This window comes from Orbicella franksi, chromosome 12 (assembly GCF_964199315.1).
Source record: "Orbicella franksi chromosome 12, jaOrbFran1.1, whole genome shotgun sequence".
Lineage (NCBI taxonomy): Eukaryota > Metazoa > Cnidaria > Anthozoa > Scleractinia > Merulinidae > Orbicella > Orbicella franksi.
In genome coordinates, this window is record NC_138156.1 from 8,959,711 (window position 1) to 8,977,484 (window position 17,774).

General features: G+C 38.4%; 3 protein-coding genes across 5 annotated transcripts in view; 1 reads left to right on the forward strand and 2 right to left on the reverse strand.

Moving 5' to 3' along the window:
• The window catches only part of LOC145462784 (uncharacterized), a 29,613-nt gene extending 28,195 nt beyond the window's left edge, over positions 1–1,418 (reverse strand). For both annotated transcript variants that reach the window (XM_081446390.1, XM_081446389.1), the window contains exon 1: positions 1,231–1,418. In XM_081446390.1, the coding sequence (XP_081302516.1) occupies positions 1,231–1,335 (105 nt within the window). In that variant the 5' untranslated portion in view covers positions 1,336–1,418. The remainder of the gene's footprint in view (positions 1–1,230) is intronic.
• Positions 1,419–1,564: 146 nt separating this feature from the next.
• LOC145462788 (dimethylaniline monooxygenase [N-oxide-forming] 2-like) lies at positions 1,565–5,280 on the forward strand. The gene is made up of 3 exons (XM_081446393.1): positions 1,565–2,338; positions 2,718–3,403; positions 3,985–5,280. Exons 1-3 carry the CDS (start codon positions 1,726–1,728, stop codon positions 4,303–4,305), a joined length of 1,620 nt encoding a protein of 539 aa, XP_081302519.1. The 5' UTR covers positions 1,565–1,725; the 3' UTR covers positions 4,306–5,280.
• A 3,435-nt stretch (positions 5,281–8,715) lies between these two features.
• The window catches only part of LOC145462779 (mediator of RNA polymerase II transcription subunit 13-like), a 28,655-nt gene continuing 19,596 nt past the window's right edge, over positions 8,716–17,774 (reverse strand). For both annotated transcript variants that reach the window (XM_081446375.1, XM_081446374.1), the window contains exons 13-26: positions 16,922–17,661; positions 16,388–16,573; positions 16,171–16,268; positions 15,372–15,497; positions 14,963–15,083; positions 14,676–14,735; positions 14,038–14,182; positions 13,632–13,851; positions 13,099–13,302; positions 12,393–12,777; positions 11,635–11,802; positions 10,412–11,022; positions 9,831–9,931; positions 8,716–9,270 (exon numbers count right to left, since the gene is read on the reverse strand). In XM_081446375.1, coding sequence (XP_081302501.1) covers positions 9,120–9,270; positions 9,831–9,931; positions 10,412–11,022; positions 11,635–11,802; positions 12,393–12,777; positions 13,099–13,302; positions 13,632–13,851; positions 14,038–14,182; positions 14,676–14,735; positions 14,963–15,083; positions 15,372–15,497; positions 16,171–16,268; positions 16,388–16,573; positions 16,922–17,661 — 3,316 coding nt within the window. In that variant the 3' untranslated portion in view covers positions 8,716–9,119. The remainder of the gene's footprint in view (positions 9,271–9,830; positions 9,932–10,411; positions 11,023–11,634; positions 11,803–12,392; positions 12,778–13,098; positions 13,303–13,631; positions 13,852–14,037; positions 14,183–14,675; positions 14,736–14,962; positions 15,084–15,371; positions 15,498–16,170; positions 16,269–16,387; positions 16,574–16,921; positions 17,662–17,774) is intronic.

Genomic DNA, 17,774 nt, shown 5'->3' on the forward strand with positions numbered 1-17,774 from the left:
TGCATAAAAAATATTCAAACGAACATCATACTTTCAACAAATACAGAATACAGACTTTCTGATTTCTAAAGGAGAATAACTTGTTACATTTCAATTGCCACTAGCCTGGTATCATTTTAAAAGTCATCCTTTTCATAGTGGATAATTTCACGCTTTTAAACTGTTCAGAAAAAAATATTCAGGGGTTCTCACAATCATGTTTATCCATTTAAAACAAAGTAACCATTTACACTTTCACATTCAAAAGAAATATTTTGCTGTACACAACAGGTGAACTTGACATCACAGAAAACTTTGAAAGACTTGAAAAAGGGCATGCAATTTTGAAAGCCGACAAGTGTACAAACCCTACAAGATTTGAAGCAATCAGCCAGGAGTTATAGACGAAGTCAGAGATCAGGTGTTCAAATATAGGACTGGTGGGTACAAAATTAAAAAAAAGTATCTGGGGCGTTAGGGTTAGGGTTTGCAGAGGTTTCATTAAGGGCCAGAAACCAGGCAAATTGACTAGCTGCGAGGATGATTTTGCCCACCTGGTTTGACCATCCAGAGGAAAGTTTTTAAAGAAGTTCAGTTCAAACAATTTTGCCTGCCTGTGAAAACCAGTTGCCAACCTGCTGAAAACATTTATGAAACCTCTGTGTTTGGGCTAGGGAGGGTAAGGTAGGGTTATAAACTGGGGTGGGGTGGGTACTTTTTTGAAGAACCCTCAAAAAGTTAAAAAAAAACTGGCCTGAAAAATGTAACCAAGGCTGAAACATATTATATTAATCTACAACCTTGGTCACAAGGGTTGGAAAAAAATCATTCTATACACATCTTTCGCCTCCCCACCCCTGAGCAATGTTGACAAAACACTTTCATCTAACACAAGTTTGCATTTTACCATTTTCCAACATTGAATGGGGGAATGGGGTCGTTGACACTCATTCTGTGGGTATTACGATTATGATTTGATGTTTTTGGCATTTTCCAACACAATTTGTCCATGATTGTAGGTTGAAATCATACTGACCTAAAGAACAAATTGACCTACAACATTTTTCTTCCTATATACATGTACTTATAATTTGTAAGTATGGTAACAGCTCTAACCCCGGCATCCCTGTAAAAAGAGCCTATCAAACCTATCAAAAAGCAAACTGCGCATGCTTAAGATCACGTTCGCTAAGCTCATTTTATCCACACTAAGCTTTGATAAGTTCTCACTTAACGTAGCCAACAACTCACTCTGTTTGTGTCATGTCGGTCATCACTAGTCGCAGTTCCTTCTCTTCCGTTATTAACAGTTGCTTGTACCCCACCACGATCGAACCTTGGCGTTGCATCTCCCATACTTTCTCAAAGAGTCAGTTCTTTGCATCTTTGAAAGTTTACTGCACTCTTCTCAACCGTAAATAAACAACATGGCGAGAAATGACGAGGGGGTGAGAAACTGGAAACTAGCTTCCAGTCCCAGATACACCAAAGCATGGGTTTCATCAAGAAAAAGATAAAAATAATAAATACAAAAGAAGTTTAAACGACATTGATGTCAAAAACAAGTAAATATACAGTTCCTGGATATAAACAATTTAAAAAATCTAAGCAAAATAGTAGCTTACTTGAATTGAAAAGGAATCAGCTCTTTGATCGATGTCACGCAACGCCAGTTCGGTGCATAGTGTGACGCCGGTGTCTTCTCACGGAGAGTGAGAGCGTTGTAGTTGAACTCCTACGCCATTTATGGCAGCAACCATGTCGAAGACAGTCGCTATTATTGGTGCTGGGGCGTCAGGTTTAGCTGCGATCAAGAGTTGTTTAGAAGTTGGGCTCGAACCGACTGCGTTCGAAAGCGATCCATGGCTTGGTGGTCTCTGGAGGTACACTGATTTAGATGAAGAGAAAGGTCGACGAAGCTGCGTGTCTTACTCGACTGTTACCAACACTAGTAAGCATTTGAGCTGTTATAGCGACTTCCCCGTGCCTAAAGAATGGCCTAACTACCTTCCACAGCAGCAGTATTTCGAATATTTTCAAATGTACGCCAAAGAGTTCGGCTTAGAGGAGAGAATTCGTTTTGAGACAACAGTGTTTGATGTGAAACCAGCTACAGACCTCAGCCAAAGAGCTCAAACTGATCGATGGCAAGTTCATTATCGTGATCACAAAGACAACGAACAAGTGGAAGAGTTTGACTTTGTAATGGTTTGTACTGGAGTGAACTGGGATCCCCACGAAACCAATATTCCAGGTTTGGATGGTTTTCCTGGTGACGTAATCCACAGTAGGGATTACAGAACATGGAAGAACTTTGAAGGAAAGCGTGTACTAATTGTTGGACTGGGAAACTCTGCAGGTCTGTTGGAGACACATTTGCATTAACTGTGTGTTTTAGTTTTGGTCTATCAACCAATGGAGAGAGAGAACAGACAGATTGAGTGATTGGTTGAGGGGAGCCAGACAGATAGACAGACAGACAGACAGACAGACAGACAGACAGACAGGTTACCGGTCGTTTAGCCCCCAAGTCGATTAGCCCTTAGCCAGTTAGCCCATAACCAGGAGTCGATTAGCCCCATATTCATCAACTTCTGGTTGGAGCTAAATGGTTAGGAGCTAATCGACTTGCGGGCTTAACAACCGGATACCAACAGACAGACAATGTGATGTTCACAATCCTGACTGACTGATTGGCTGATTGAATGATGGACTAACTATTCCTTTTTTGGCTTCAGGGGATATCGCCTGTGATCTAAGTCACCACACACAGCAGGTGTACTTGAGTACTCGTAGTGGATCGTGGGTGATATCTCGCTTGGTTGATGGGGGAGCACCTCTGGATGCCACGTTCCTAACAAGATTTTTTGATCTGATTCCAAAAAAATTCGCCAGTCAAGTGCTACGACAGAAACTGGAAAACAAGTTTAACTCAGTCAACTTTGGCTTAGGAGTTGATGAGAAGCCAGACAAGAGAGCACCAATCATAAACGATGAATTACCACACCGCATATTCACTGGCTCAATTCAAATCAAAGCAGACATTGCCGAGGTACAGGGCAATGCTGTCCACTTTGCAGATGGTTCTAAGGTCGAGGACATTGACGCAATCATTCTTGCCATTGGGTTTAAGTTCAGTTTTCCGTTTTTGTCGGACAGTCTCCTTTGCCCAAAGGACCGGTATATTCCTCTCTACAAGTATGTCTTCCTGCCAAAGTTCAACCCAGGCACCCTTGCTGTTATTGGGGCAATACGTGTAAATGGCCCTGTCCCCCCAATTAGTGAAATCCAATCACGCTGGGCTGCGAGTGTGTTTGCTGGCAAATCGAAACTTCCAAATCATCAAACAATGGTGGACGAAATTGAATGGAGACAGCATATGTTAGAAGCCAACACAATTAAGTGTTGCAGAGCCTTTCATTTGGTAAGAAAATTGAGAAAACGCCCTTTAAGAAAGCATACACTACAATGCCTATTTCTGTAACTTATGGTGGCCCACAACTGTCACAGCAAAAGGATTAGTCTCACAGCAAAGAAATAAACTCACAGCAAAAAGAAAACCCTCAACTGGTTTATTTATGCCAATAAACCTGTTGCATAAGATTTTGTTCAGCATTATGTTCAACGTGTTCATTGATGTCATCCGCCAACATTCAATATACTAAGTTATATGATAACACAATGCGTGGGTCAAAATCCGCCATTGATCAATCATTGACCAAGTCAAAAACTGTTGAACTGCATACATGTATGTTTGGGTTTTAGTAAGAAGCAAAATGTGATCAGGCCAAATACTTGAACACCACAAGTGAAGATAAACAAAACTAGATCATAGATAGGTCTGCAATGCATACATTTGTCTCTCTGTGATGATCAGTAATTGTAAGACTGACTATGCTTGGAACATGGCACAGATTATTCAGAAATTTAAGAAGTCGATGATGTCATGTGTTTCTGACTTCTATGTACAAAATGATTGATTTTCAAATTTGTACTTTCCCACAGGTAAACTACATTGCATATTCTGATGAAATTTCATCTTTGATTGGTGCAAGACCAAATCTGTGGCACCTCCTCATGACAGACCCAGAACTGGCCTTCAAGTGCTATTTTGGTCCCTGTGTACCAGCTCAATACCGATTGGTAGGCCCAGGGTCCTGGCAAGGGGCCAGGGACGTTATAATGGGGGTTGAAGAGAGCAAGGTGTGTCCACTGAGGACAAGGAAAACAGGCCTGGAGGAGACCCAATTGGAAAGGAAGAATTCTTACCTTCTGTGGGTGTTGGGTTTGGTTGTTTTCGTGATTATGTTTCTATTAATTTCGTAAATGAAAATTGAAAAGTAAATGTAAGGCCTTTGCTGTACAAAACATACTTAAACATCTTTAAACCAATGAAAATATCAATGTAGCACAGCTTCAAAAGCCTCCCCATTAAACTCAGTGTACTAAGGGGTCCATCGCAATCCAATGATGCAGTTTGCTTCGCCAGAAAAAATGTTTTCTTACACAAGTCACAATTTATTTCTATTGGTAATGTTACAAAACAGTTGCTTCATGCTTTTAGCTGTATATCATTGAGTATTTTAATAACGAGATGTACCTGGGAAGTTTCAAGAGCTCTCAAGGAAACGGAGTTGTTCTTGGCTGCACCTCTAGCAACTGTTATGCCTCTTTTGAAATCATCAAATGTTTTGCATCATATGCAAGCAAAGCCAAAGTATGAATCAATTTGAGATTTGACCAATTGTTTTAGTTTAGTGCATGTGAAGTACTTTGGTTTTAACTAGTGACAGAGTTGCAGTCAGAGTTGTAACAACACATGACCTGGTGAAAATCAAAAGTTGGCATCCTAAGTGGAGTCATAAGCTCAACAGAATCAGCGTCAGAAGAATCAGAATGTTTCCATTTTGTTCCGATTCTGCCAACAACTCTGTCACTTATGACCCAGGGAAACTAGATTGTTAGAGTCAAAAGCAAAAGCAGTAGAACCTACCAATCACAATTCCTGGAATCCAGCATTGTGATTGGTTTATTCTTTGGCCTCTGCTAGCGACCCCAACAATCTAGTTTTCACTAGATCATATGCGACAGTCATAAGTAGAATCAGTGTTCTTTGTGCTATTTTCTAAATGTAATATAATTCTTTTTATCCTTGAGTGTAAATTGTGAGTATTTCCAAAATACAAATTTTAGCCTGTAATCCTCTGACATCAAATTCTGAGCAACATTGAAATTTGTCCCATTTTCAAAATGGTATTTTATTGTGAAAATATTTTAATTATTATTTAACTTAACACAGCCACAATTTTCTTTTAAAAGTGTTCTATCCAATGATCAACATAATTTTGTTAAGCATAAATTTGAAGTTGGTAGAGCATGAAGCTACAGCCATTTTAAGCATAAAAGATAATGGTCAGACATATGCAAACAAGTTAAACACAAGATACAAAATGTTTGACTTCGTATGTAAATATCATTTTATTTTCTATGACTGGGTCTTACAATATAATGTTTAATGTATTTATTACAATAAAAATGTCTATTAAATGCTTATGAAATAGAGTCTGAAAATAAAAAATATAGCGAAGTCTACCAATCTACGAGAAATTATCAGAAAATATGATTGCTAAGTCTGTCTAATAAATTATGTACATGGCCAGACAGACTTGTCTGTTGGTTTATAATTATTATGAGCAGATGAGAAGGGGGGAAATAACATTAGAGTTCTGGTCTGTTCACAAATAGCATCTTAATGACAATGATAATAATATTATTATCTACATTCCCTATCTACAAAAACCTGTCATTTTTTTTACTCTACAACTTATCTGGTATTCCTCCATTTCAATCCAAATTGGTGATTTGTTTTACAAAAACTAACCACTACAGAATAGCCTACCATCCACACTTCTGTTTTAAATTAATACACTTTAAAATGTTAGACCAAGTGTGTGTTAAGAGATTGATATTAAAGGACTATAACACTCGATTTTACAGTTCCTGGACTTCTTTTGGTGAAATTTATCTCAGTACAGTTTTGAATTGAGCTGACCCAAAACTACAATTTTGAGATAATTCATTAGCAAAATAGCCACAGAAACATTCTTTGGCTCCAACTTGACACATGTTGGCTTTAAAAATTACATTGGCATACATGAAGATCTTACAAAAAAACTGGCCTAGTTTTACCAGAATGTTACACTTGTATACAATAGTGTGCAAAGACAGTTATCCCCACTTTATCTAAATTCTCCTTACTGGGCTTACAATTTCCTTCTTGAGAGAAATTAGTGTGCTTGTACAGTCTGAAATGACCATATCCTCAAATCTCCTCAACTGCTGCTTGAATTTGGTATAAAAATGAAGAGAGAAGTCGGAAGTTAATCACCCTTGGGGAGGGGAGTGGGAGAACATACTACAAAGAAAAAAATAACTTAATAAACAAACATTTTCATGTGAGATATCCATTTATAGAGTTGCAAAAATCCTTTCATATTACATAAATTAATTAGTGAGGCTGAATACTGTAAACTGAACAATAGTCACTTTTTCACTGGCATGATTTTCTAAGGAGGCTATTTGAAATATATTATTTTACCTTTTTGTTAAAGAATAAGTGTTTCTAAACCACTTGTATTAAAATAGTTACTGGTAAGTCATTACTGTGAGTGAATGTTCAGTAAAATACAATAATTAGATTTAACACAACACATAGTGAATAGAAATCATAATCTGATAGTTAATTAAATGTACTACTAGTTGCAAGAACAAATAAAGAATGGTAGAAAAATAATTAGCCAAAATATTATTAAACATTATAAATAAGAAATATAAGCTTCGCGTAAATGTGACATGTGCCAAACATGAAAGATCGTGAAGGTCTGCAGAGAGAACTTGCAACCAGGAATTTACACTCATTTCATACAATAAAATATGTCAATGACAGTTACTACATACAGTCATGCATAAATACATTGCTAAATAAATGACTGTGTGCAACTTACAATTCAAAATGGTGGACCATAAAAATGCAATTTCACTTTTGTTTGTGTTGGATGACTTTTTGACATTACTCTGATGGTGTTTCAAATACCTCAGTAGGAGCCCTGACAAACTAGTCAAGAGATAGTTGTTGTAGAGTAGAACAGTTATTGACAACTGTTAAGGCTTGATAGTGCTTTTCCACACAGCAGAGTCCTAGCGTTCACTGAATAGAATGCATATTTTGGCACTAAAAACTGCTGCTGTGATCACTAGGTTGTCAAAAATTGTCTGGAGACTAAAGAGAACTAATTGCCCTCAACAAAATTGTAGTTAGCCTTTTGAAAACAAAAACTCTTCCACTGTTGATGGCCAATTTGTTGTCAAATTTTTATTATCAATAATTTTCATCATCCATAAGCTTTTTAGCAATGAGTTTTTATTACTGGCAACTAACTCTCTAGTCTGCCAGTACCCTAAAAGAGGCAGAAATTGTGTTATTTTCCTGCCTTCTAGACTAGGAAAACCAAACTAGAGATGACAAAAAGTCCAATCCAAACTTAATCAAGTAACAACTGTACATTACATCACACTGGCATTCTTTTCTGCAGCCTTGCCTCACGTTTTTCAACAAACCAATTTTCGCTTCTGGCAAATCCTTCTGTGGAAGTCACCACACTTGTGTTCTTAAAATTCTTAAAGAAAACTACTTACGATAATATATACGTTGGGACAAAATAAACGACTACCTTTTAAACAGAGAGGAAAAACAAGAGCTTGAAGTGAACTGGGCTAACGTTGAAAGTTGCAAGGAAAGGTAATTATTGTACTATAAACTACTGAGATGTCTAATGCTGCGATAAATATTTGTTCTTATGCTCAATCATGATTTACAACCCTTGACAATTGCTTAATACATTCTGCAAAGTGATATAAAATTATTCTGATGTAAAATGCATTCAGAGAATTCCCTTACCTACTTCATGTTAAAACAAAGCGACATGATTTATAAGAACCATGTGCTGATGCATCAACGCTGACCAGAACAATGGACTAATATTCTGTAAAATCTCATTGATATAAATAAGCAGACTATTCTCCCTTTTCAAGTAGGCTCTCACTTTTTCTGTTCTAGAATCCTAAGTAACTGCAAAGTTAAGGAGCACTGTCATTGCATAGTTAGTAAAAATTAGGATAATGCTCAATTTCTTGGCGGAATTCTCTCTTAAGCCAAACAAGAGGATTTCATCCTTTATCCAAAATTGAACAAGAACATAAGTTGATAAGAGTTCAAACTCTCCTCCTGATCTTTAGATGTTAGCTCTTCCTATCATTGCAAAGCATAACTCACTCTGATAGACTGTTCACACATCAACAAAGAGCCCAGGGGTGCTCTGAGCTTGTCAATTTTGAATTTGCCAAACGAGTTGACAAATTTCTACCATTTGACAGGCAGATGATGTCAACTCTTGTGTAGCCTCTGTTTGTTTCACCGCATGCTGACAACTCTCATCAACTCCCAGCTGAGTTTCCAGTTAAATTGTTTATAATGTAAAACCAGTCTCTATTTTCTCCTTCCTCACTCCAGAATATTTTCAGTAATTTTCCGAGTACTGTTCCAAACAGTCAAACTTGAATGACTTTCCTTTTATCAATGACAGTGATCCTTAAACAAGTACCAAGCTATCATGTACACAAACATCTTCCTTGCCGAGCTTTAAGCTCCTTGAATTATGATTGAGACAAATAATATGAAATGATGTTACTAAATAAGAGGAAAAATTTTCTACATGAAAAATTGCAATAATACTTTGTTTAATATACATCTTCATATCTGGAGGATTTTTTTTCCTACACTAACTTGGTGAGAACATTTTATAGTCAACCAATAAAATGCATTTATAATAGTGAGACATTGCCGTCCATTTGATGTAATTTACTATTTCATTAAATTATTAAATTAAAATTATTTATAGAAACTTGAAACATGTAATTGCTATTTCCGCCCTGTCCCCTTTGAAGAGAAAAAAAAACACAGCACATATTGCAACACTCTTTGAGAGATTTGGAAATTTGACACTTTGCTATTCAAATCTGACTATAAAACTAAATATAAGTACACTTGCAGATGTACATGTAATGAGCTTGGCTCAGTGACCTTATTGGGAAGACTGGTTTTCCAACAGCACAGAAAGAGTATCGTGAAGTTGGCATAACATATACAAATGGACAGGTAAACAGGAACGTCTGTCGCGGTTAACGGCATCCACAGTCAGCCATGAGAGTGCATCGTAAGTCTGAAGTATTGACCTGAGGATGTTAGGAGAAATAAGAGAATGATCACTTCTAGCTTAAGGTAATTTGAAATTTTCACATTGCTACATACATGGTTGCCACAAACATCACTTTCCCTGACTTTTCACCATTAAAAATATAATTTCTCTGATCAAATATAACCAAATTTTAAATAAAGAAGCAGCCTCCAGCTTTTCCTAACAGCAGTCCTTTCCACCCATTTATTTAAGACTGATAACTTTACTAAAATGTTCACCTTCTTCATTTAGGGAAAACATTGATGATGTCACAGTGACCTGAAATGTTTTTCCAACCTTCAATGGAATTAAATTAGGGGTGTTATAATTTCAATTTTCCTTAACTTTTCTTCAAATTGTCAATTTTCCCTGACTCAAAATAAAATTCCCAAGCTTTCCCCTGACCTTGAAGAATTTTCTTTTTCCATGATCATTTCATGACTTGTGACAATCCTGATATAGCATTACCGTCAGTGATATCTTTAACTCAGTGTTCTAAGCCCACTTTGAGCCTTTAAGTTAAGCTGTGTCCCTTTAAGATGAGGATAAAATACCAACCTTAGAACATGACAGTGCGACTTTGTGGCCAGAGCATGCCAGGCTGTGACAAAACCATTAATTCCTTCCATCAAGTCCGGATTATGAATATGAAGAGCAGCCTGAGGCAAAGAAATAACAATCTTAAGTACTTGTTTTTTACAAACTGTCAAATTCATGGCTATAGCACCAGAACAGCCAATAATTATTGCATGCATCATTGCCGGACTAATCTAAAAAATTCACAGTTCTTTACCAAGGTCCAAAGATCTGGAATTCCCTTCCTGTTAAAATCACTTCATTGTCAAGTTTTCCCAGTTTTAAGAAAAAACTGCTAGAGTTTTTAGTAAAATAATTACTGAACTGGAAAAGCTGCACACTGTTGCACTATTTATGTAACCATATTGTTACGTACAAGGTGGCCTCAACTAAAAGCCTGATGGTTTCTAGAGGTCACCTCGCCTCACATTAAAATATTTATAAATACTGTACATTAAGTAAAAAGGCAAATAAACAGAATGAATGATTGAATGAAAAAGACCAGTTTACTGTTTTGAATATTTTCTGTGGAGAGGTTGCTTAAAAAACAAAAAATTCATTACCTTGAGAATAACAGGATCACTTGTTTCAGAGTGAGAAGAACTTGCCCAAAATGTTCCTGGCATCTTACCAGTCTGCACAGTGGAAATAATGTATCCCTGAGCATGAGGAACACAAAGACTATCTTCCCCTTCTTCCTCTTGAAAGTCCATAGTTGTCACATTTGCCATTGATGGGGAAGGAGTGGAGTGTAATGGCTGAAAAATTGGTTGAAATGGTGAGGGTACAGATACTCCGGGTGATGCTGACAACTTTGTTGGGCATGACAGAGGTGATGCTCCCTGCATTGAAGAATCCAGGGGTAACATACCAGTCGGTGACAGAGTGGGCGGAGATGTGTTTAATAATGGAAACAAATGCCGCAAAGGATCCTGGTCATTCTCATCATCATCCACACCGGCCAACAAAATATCTGTGTCTGTTACGACTGTCTCAGTGGTTGTGTCTGGTGGAGCATGCGATTTTGTGTTGGAATTTTTCCCAATGGAACATTTTAGAGAAGCAACTGGCATCACTGCAATGTAGGTGCGAGACACATCTGGTTTTGGAACTGAGCCAACTGAGGTGCGAGAGTTGCTGTTTCCCTCAAATAAGGCATTGACCTTTGGTAAAGCTGAAAGAAAAAATACAGATTGAGCATTTCAATATGTCAGCTTGCTCTAAACAGTAACTAATAATACCTCAAGGTAAAGCCTTCAAGGTTGAGTGTTTTGTCACAGCTCATTAAAGATAGTATTGAAATAATAAGCAGCGCTCTGTGCTTAACACGCAAAGAAGGTTGCTAGAGGGTTGCTGTAATGTACTCTGAGAGGAAGCTGGTTTTCATGAGGGTCCCCTATCCAGGTCAAATTGGAATTTAAAAACAATGCAGTAGCAAAGACAAGGTGTTGCATGTTAATTTCTTGATACATCAAAATACACTCCTCTTGAACTTTAAGATGTACTGTAAGTTATTAGGGTAGCATCACAAATAAGCTGCTAACAGACACCTGTAGGCAGACATCCTCTGTAAGCCGACCCAAGGCAAGTTGCTAAAACAAACCTGGCATAAACACTGGGTTTTCTTCCAAACATCTAAACTACAAAACAAGAGGAATGGGGCTAGCCAGCAACAAAAACTTGACACAATATAAAATTCTCCCAATTAATGTTACAAAAAATGTATGGAAGATGTACATGTAGAGAGATTTTGCAATGTTTGTATTGTTTTCTAAGAAGGATTTACCTCTTGCCATATACAGCTTGATCGATGGTTCTGGTTCCAATGATGTGAGACTGGTTCCTAGGATTGCCGGGCGATTTTTCTGCTTCATTGAAAAACAAGCTTTGCAGTTGTCCTTAAACATCTGGTCCCCTGCCATTACAGACGTCTTGCTCAATATTTCTTTCCAGTCTACAAATGAAAGGAAAAAATGACATTCAGATGCAATGCATGTTTCAATGGGATCTCATAAGGTAGTATGACTCCAAACAAGAAATTTTGGGAATCAAAGTTCCCTGAGTTTAAGAGTTAGCTTTGATTTCAAATTAATGAAAATGTAAGTTGATATTTCAGATTTTGGTGCTTTTATTTTCACATATTAACTAATAGAACAAGCAGTGAAGCACATGCATTTAAACAGCACGTAGCCTGCACTTGTTAACTTCATTAACTTGACTGGTAACTTTTTGTTAAAATCTTTAAATTCTTGAGGGAAGGGGTAGTGTCCCGTACTGTAACAGCTACTGCATCTTAAGATCAAGATTTTAAGATTACCAGTGTCGTTGGGCTATAATGTTGTTACTGGTGCACAAGAAATGCCTGTCTCTACCCCAGCATATGTATTGGTACTTGTATTGGAATTTCATCAACTGAGAGGGGGGCAACAAAACTACAAGCCACTACATGCTTAATACATGTACTTCTCTTCCACTGTATCTACTTAGTAATACACACAAACATGTGCAAGAGTGATAAACTAATAATGGGGGTAATCCCCTCACCCTTCAATTCCTCTGGCCCAATCCTTCCCAGTTTACTAATCACCAGTCTCCAAGGAACAAGTGATGTTGCAATGACACCCTGGCAAAATTCCCATAATTTGATGAGGGCCTTTGTGCGAGCAGCAGTCTTGCGTGGCCTTCCATCAGGCCTAAGACGTGGTTCAATTGATATAACAGAAGATTCAATGAGTTCTCCCACACTATCTGTGCAAACAGCAAGAAGATAACTATCGTCATGAGAAAGACAATAGCCACAGTATAAAACAGAGGCATTCTGTGTCAACCCCAACAAATTTGACCCAGTTTCGTCAGCAGAGTCCGGTGGTGGCAAAGGTATTGGATGGCAGAGGACGTATGGTGCAGAGTAGACTTTGGCATTCTCCACCTGGAACAATACAAGAAAAAAGTACGAGAAAAAGGTTATGAATTTGACTGTTCACTGTACACATAGTGATCTAAAATAAGACCGCATTTAGATGCATGTAAAAGGTGAGGAGAGTACGACAACCTGCTTTAAGCTTCATGTTTACAGTGAGATGGTAACACAGTTACAGATGTTTCTATAACCAAGGCCTGGCCGTGTACCCTATTACATATGCCCATCATACCAAATATCATTACTTTAAAGGAGGCCTCTGCCAATCATGTGTTTGATTGTTTCTAAAATGAAAATGCAATTTAGAACAATGAGAAACCATTTGCTCACCTCTCTCTGACGAAGCAAAGCCTCATGCCTTGCAGCTGGTCCAAATCCTGTTAAGGATTTAGCATTGATATTCAGCTGTAAGCTCTTACGACATCGAGAAAAAACAGAGAAAGCCAAGCACTTGAGCTGTTTCACAACTGAAAATGCTGCATCACGACTGCCAGTGAGCAAGTCAACCTGAAGAATCTGTTGAATTGGAACAACCTGGCCAGGTAAAAAAGATACAATTAGTCACAACTTAATCACAAGGAGCAATATTTTTACCTGCACCTGCAAGAGCAATCTCCCACCTTGGTGTTTAAAAACACATGCCCATCTCAAAACAATTTAAAACAATAGAGATTGGTGATCAGAGAGGTGGCACAGCTGAGAGTTTAAGGGAGCTGTAAAGGTCCCTGGCTCAACTCTTCCACCCTGCCACTGAGAGACAGACAGACAGACAGGCAGGTAGATAGACAGACAGGCAGGTAGATAGACAGACAGGCAGGCTGGCAGGCAGACAGGTAGATGGACAGACAGGACAGCTGATGTACCTGAAAGATGATGTTCTTTTTGCCATTTTCTGAAATGTCTGGTATTATGTCTGCAATGCATCGCAAGAGTCCCAAGTATGAAGGAAAACTCTCCTCTCTTGAATTGCTACTGAATGGGTTCACAACATAAACTACAACTGTGGGTGGGTCCTCACTGTTCTGCTCACTTTCCTCTTCTCCAAATGCTGATGGAGCTTGCTCTGAATTTGGAGTCCCAGCACTGAGAGAACAAAATAGATTACTTAAGAAATCTAAGGGTAAAAGTTAAGACAAATCTTGCTATATACCTTGTAGGCCTTTTAGATACAATACAATGTTAGAACCCAAACCTGTGGCTTCCTTCCATGATACATGTACCGGTACATACCATTACTATGGTAAGAATGCAGTTTTGGCATACACCTACCTGTTACCACCAGTTTTGTTTCCAGTGTCCATGCCAGATCTTTCACTGTCCATCCCAAACTTAGATGGTAACTTCTCATCTGATTTGTCTCCCTTTTCACAATCCAACAGGTGCCTGTCTAGATTTAGAGATGCAAGATATGGTCCTAAAAAGAGATAATCACATATTGATGCAGGTTAGAAAATTGTGTTTATCACCTTTGCCTAGCTGGCTCACCACACCCAGCTTTCTGAAGAAGGAAGTGACAAGGAGTGTTGCTTCTTCCCATGGATGGGAAGCTAATCCATTGCATGAAACTCCCAGGGTTCTGTCAGGTTGCACCAGCACTTTGCCGATACCCATTTGCTCACCTGGGTGTAGAGCTACTGTGCGGGTAATGTGTCTTGTCTGAGAACAAAACACTGTTTGATCCAGAGTACACTAGCTCACTATATCTCCCACAGCATGTACAGCATGTACCTCCTAGTCATAATATAAAACATTACTCAACTGGTACCCCTATTTATTCACCTGGATATAGAGACATGCAGTAAGAGGAAACCTTTCTCCCAAGAAAACCTAGAATTTACACTAACATCTAGTGCAATAACCATAACACCTTCTATATTACAAATTGAGTTATACAAAATTTCACTTACCTAAATGATGTTTAAAACCTTGGGCATACAGCTTGAGCTTTGCTCCATCAGAAGAAGCATCTAAAATATTACAAAACAAACCTCAAAATACTATACTGAACAAACAGAATTTCCCCTAGTAAGTAGTCCTAAACTTGAATAAGTGAAACAACATCAGCAGGAATTTTCTCATGCTCTTAAACATTCACTTCTGTTATCATAACTCTGTGGAAATAATCAACCTTTTTTAAGATTTCTACTAGCAGTGGTTACCAAGAGACTGACAAAATGTGCAACTTCTTAATCACCTTGCTGCGTAAACCAATCATCGACCGGTTCTTTTGCAAGCTTCAGTGACTTTTGCCCTATGCGTAGTATTCCACCTCTTAGCACCTTGGTGATGGCGACATGTTGACCAAGACGACAAGTCTACAAAATAACACAGAAAGTCCATACACTGTCAGTGACCATGAACTGCATGTGAGTAGAATCTTACCTACGGAAAGCAGCACCCTAATTTGCCACTGTCAGCATACTTATGATTCACAGCCATCAGGGTGCCATGCGTCACACAGAGAATGCACATCTACAAACATAAGGCCTGCTAGTATCCTTTCTTCTTTTGACTGACTGCTTCTTGACTTTGGAAACCCTGATTACTTTTACAAGTTCTCACGCAACTATAAGGTCTGTTTTAGAAAGGAAATACCAACATACCTCGTAAACGGCACTGAACTCTTTGAAAAACAACTTCACACTGTTCAGCACTAAATCATTTTCTGGGGCCACTACAATGTATGCCACATCTCTCTGACAAGAGTAAGGTTCAAGCAACAGTTTCTCCTGCAAAATACAGATAGAAACAATTAGGTTAAGGTATGTCCAATACTAGTGTGAAAGTTCTGTCTGTGAAGGCAGACTTTGGTTTAGAAATGATTTTTGAGTTCAAATTTCATCAAGTGATTAGGAGATATGAAACTTTGTTCTTTTTTTCTCAAGTCATAAAAGCACAAGTTGAATTTTTGGGGAGCAAGAAATGCTGTTGGAAAATGAGCTGCAGGCAAGTGTTTCCATGTGCAGCAGTTTTGAGGTCTCCCTATATCTCTTTGCTCATACCATCATTATGTGTCCACCATTCATTCTAGATCTGTGTTTTTATTATACAAGTACAGCTTTTTGTGCATGCTCTCTTACGGGGTGTTTTCTAATTATTATGCTTATCAAAACACATTAATAATTCTTCAAGTATATACAAAGGAAATCATGGCTATTTTTGGATATTTGATCTTAGTCAGCATAGATTGTTACAATTTTATTTTTCCATTTTCTTCTTAGTTTTAGTTGATTGAAAAGATAATTATATCAAACACTCAATACAGTGTTTGGCCACATTTCCAAACACTTCAAAATTCATCAGAAATTCTCCACTAAAAGTCATATTTTCAACTCTCTTCTCGATGTTTCAAAACGTGGTCGGACACGGTCTTCCATGTTTGATAAATTACTCAAAACTCACCCAGAATTGTAAGGCAATAGGAGAAAGGGACATCCAATCTCCTCCATATCCAACTGTAACTGAAGGAATGGGCTGTGCACGGGGTGTGTCCTCATTACCTGCAGAGAACCAGTCAGTCAGTTAAGCAACCAGCACTTTCTCCCCTTAACTAAATTACAGTTTACAGCAAAGTACTAGTTAATTATTACTAAATACTAGTAATTAACTATGGACTGACCTTTTGTTGCCAGATGGTGGAGTTGCCTCCAAGACAAAGGTCCTTGAACCACTGTTCCATTGGGCTGCTCCCATGTTTTTCGACTTGTTGATTTTTGCAGGGCATCCTGCATTAGCTGACGAAGGTAGTTGAGGGCGTCAACAGCAGTTGGATGAGGGACGCTCTGCAAAATGCCATTCTCTGGACCTTAAAGGAAACATTTAGAAAGAGTTGTAAACTCCTTGGTGGAAGTTTCGTAAGTGGCTATCGCTGGAGATCATACACTGAAGCCCAAAAGTAGCCATCTACTTTCAAATTTGCTCGTTAAACATACTGAAAAGTAAGGGTTAATGAGAAGTTAGCTCTCCCTTGTGTTTTAAATTAGCAGCTCAGAAATCAAAGAAGTCATTTTTTTAGCCAGCAGCCAGCACCTAATGAGAACCCTGTATTCTTGTTTGATCAGACTACAAGTTTGAGATGCCACTGATCTCAAAACTAGTCACTTGTGCCACATTTAATACATCAGTCCTGGAATGTATATGGTAATTTACTCACCTTTATTTTGAGACCATGCTCCTGACACCTGCTTCACAATCCCATGATGTGCTTTTAACATGAGCTGATACTTCAAGTTGGCACATGACAAAGGTGATGAACATTGACTCACAATCTCTTCTAGCAACGAAAAGGACACTTGTGACGAAACGATCGCAGTTGATCCACGTCTTTTTGCACAGAGCAATGTTGAGCCCTCTTTTTTAACTTCAAGAACAGGTTGAGGAACACCTTCCTTTTTAAGTGGTTTCACATGTTCAGACAAAGTTGCATAAACATCATCAGGAAACAATCCTGTGCCAGCAGTGAATTTAATTCCTTCGAGTGCACCAAATCCGCAAACACACCAATCAGAGCTTTTACCTTTGCTTAAAGTCCCCTTCAGTGGTACACCCTCAGAGGATGCTGCACATGAACAGAGACTTACACTGTCATAACTTTTGTCACTAAAGTAGTTTGCAGACGAGTCCGATAAAGTGAGAACCTTTGATAATGAATTCACCTCTGGAAGTGTTGTTTGAAACACAGGTTTCATAACCAAGCTACTTCCATGAAAAGCCTTTGGAAATTGCGTTGGCAAAGAAAACGATGACACTGATGATGCTGGAGAGGCAGGAGACATTGCCGCAGATGTCAAATGCTTGACATCACTATTAACACTTGCAGGATGGGTGTAGGTGTAACCCACTGCCGGTGAGGGAGTGCCAATGGCCACATCACAATTTAACATATCAGGGGCACTAAGGAATAAAATTAAGAGTAAAACAATTAGATTTCCTGACCACCTTATTCTTGGCAAAGTCGAATGCTCACTGCTTGATGGGTAATGCCAGACATTATTAATCCAGTCAGA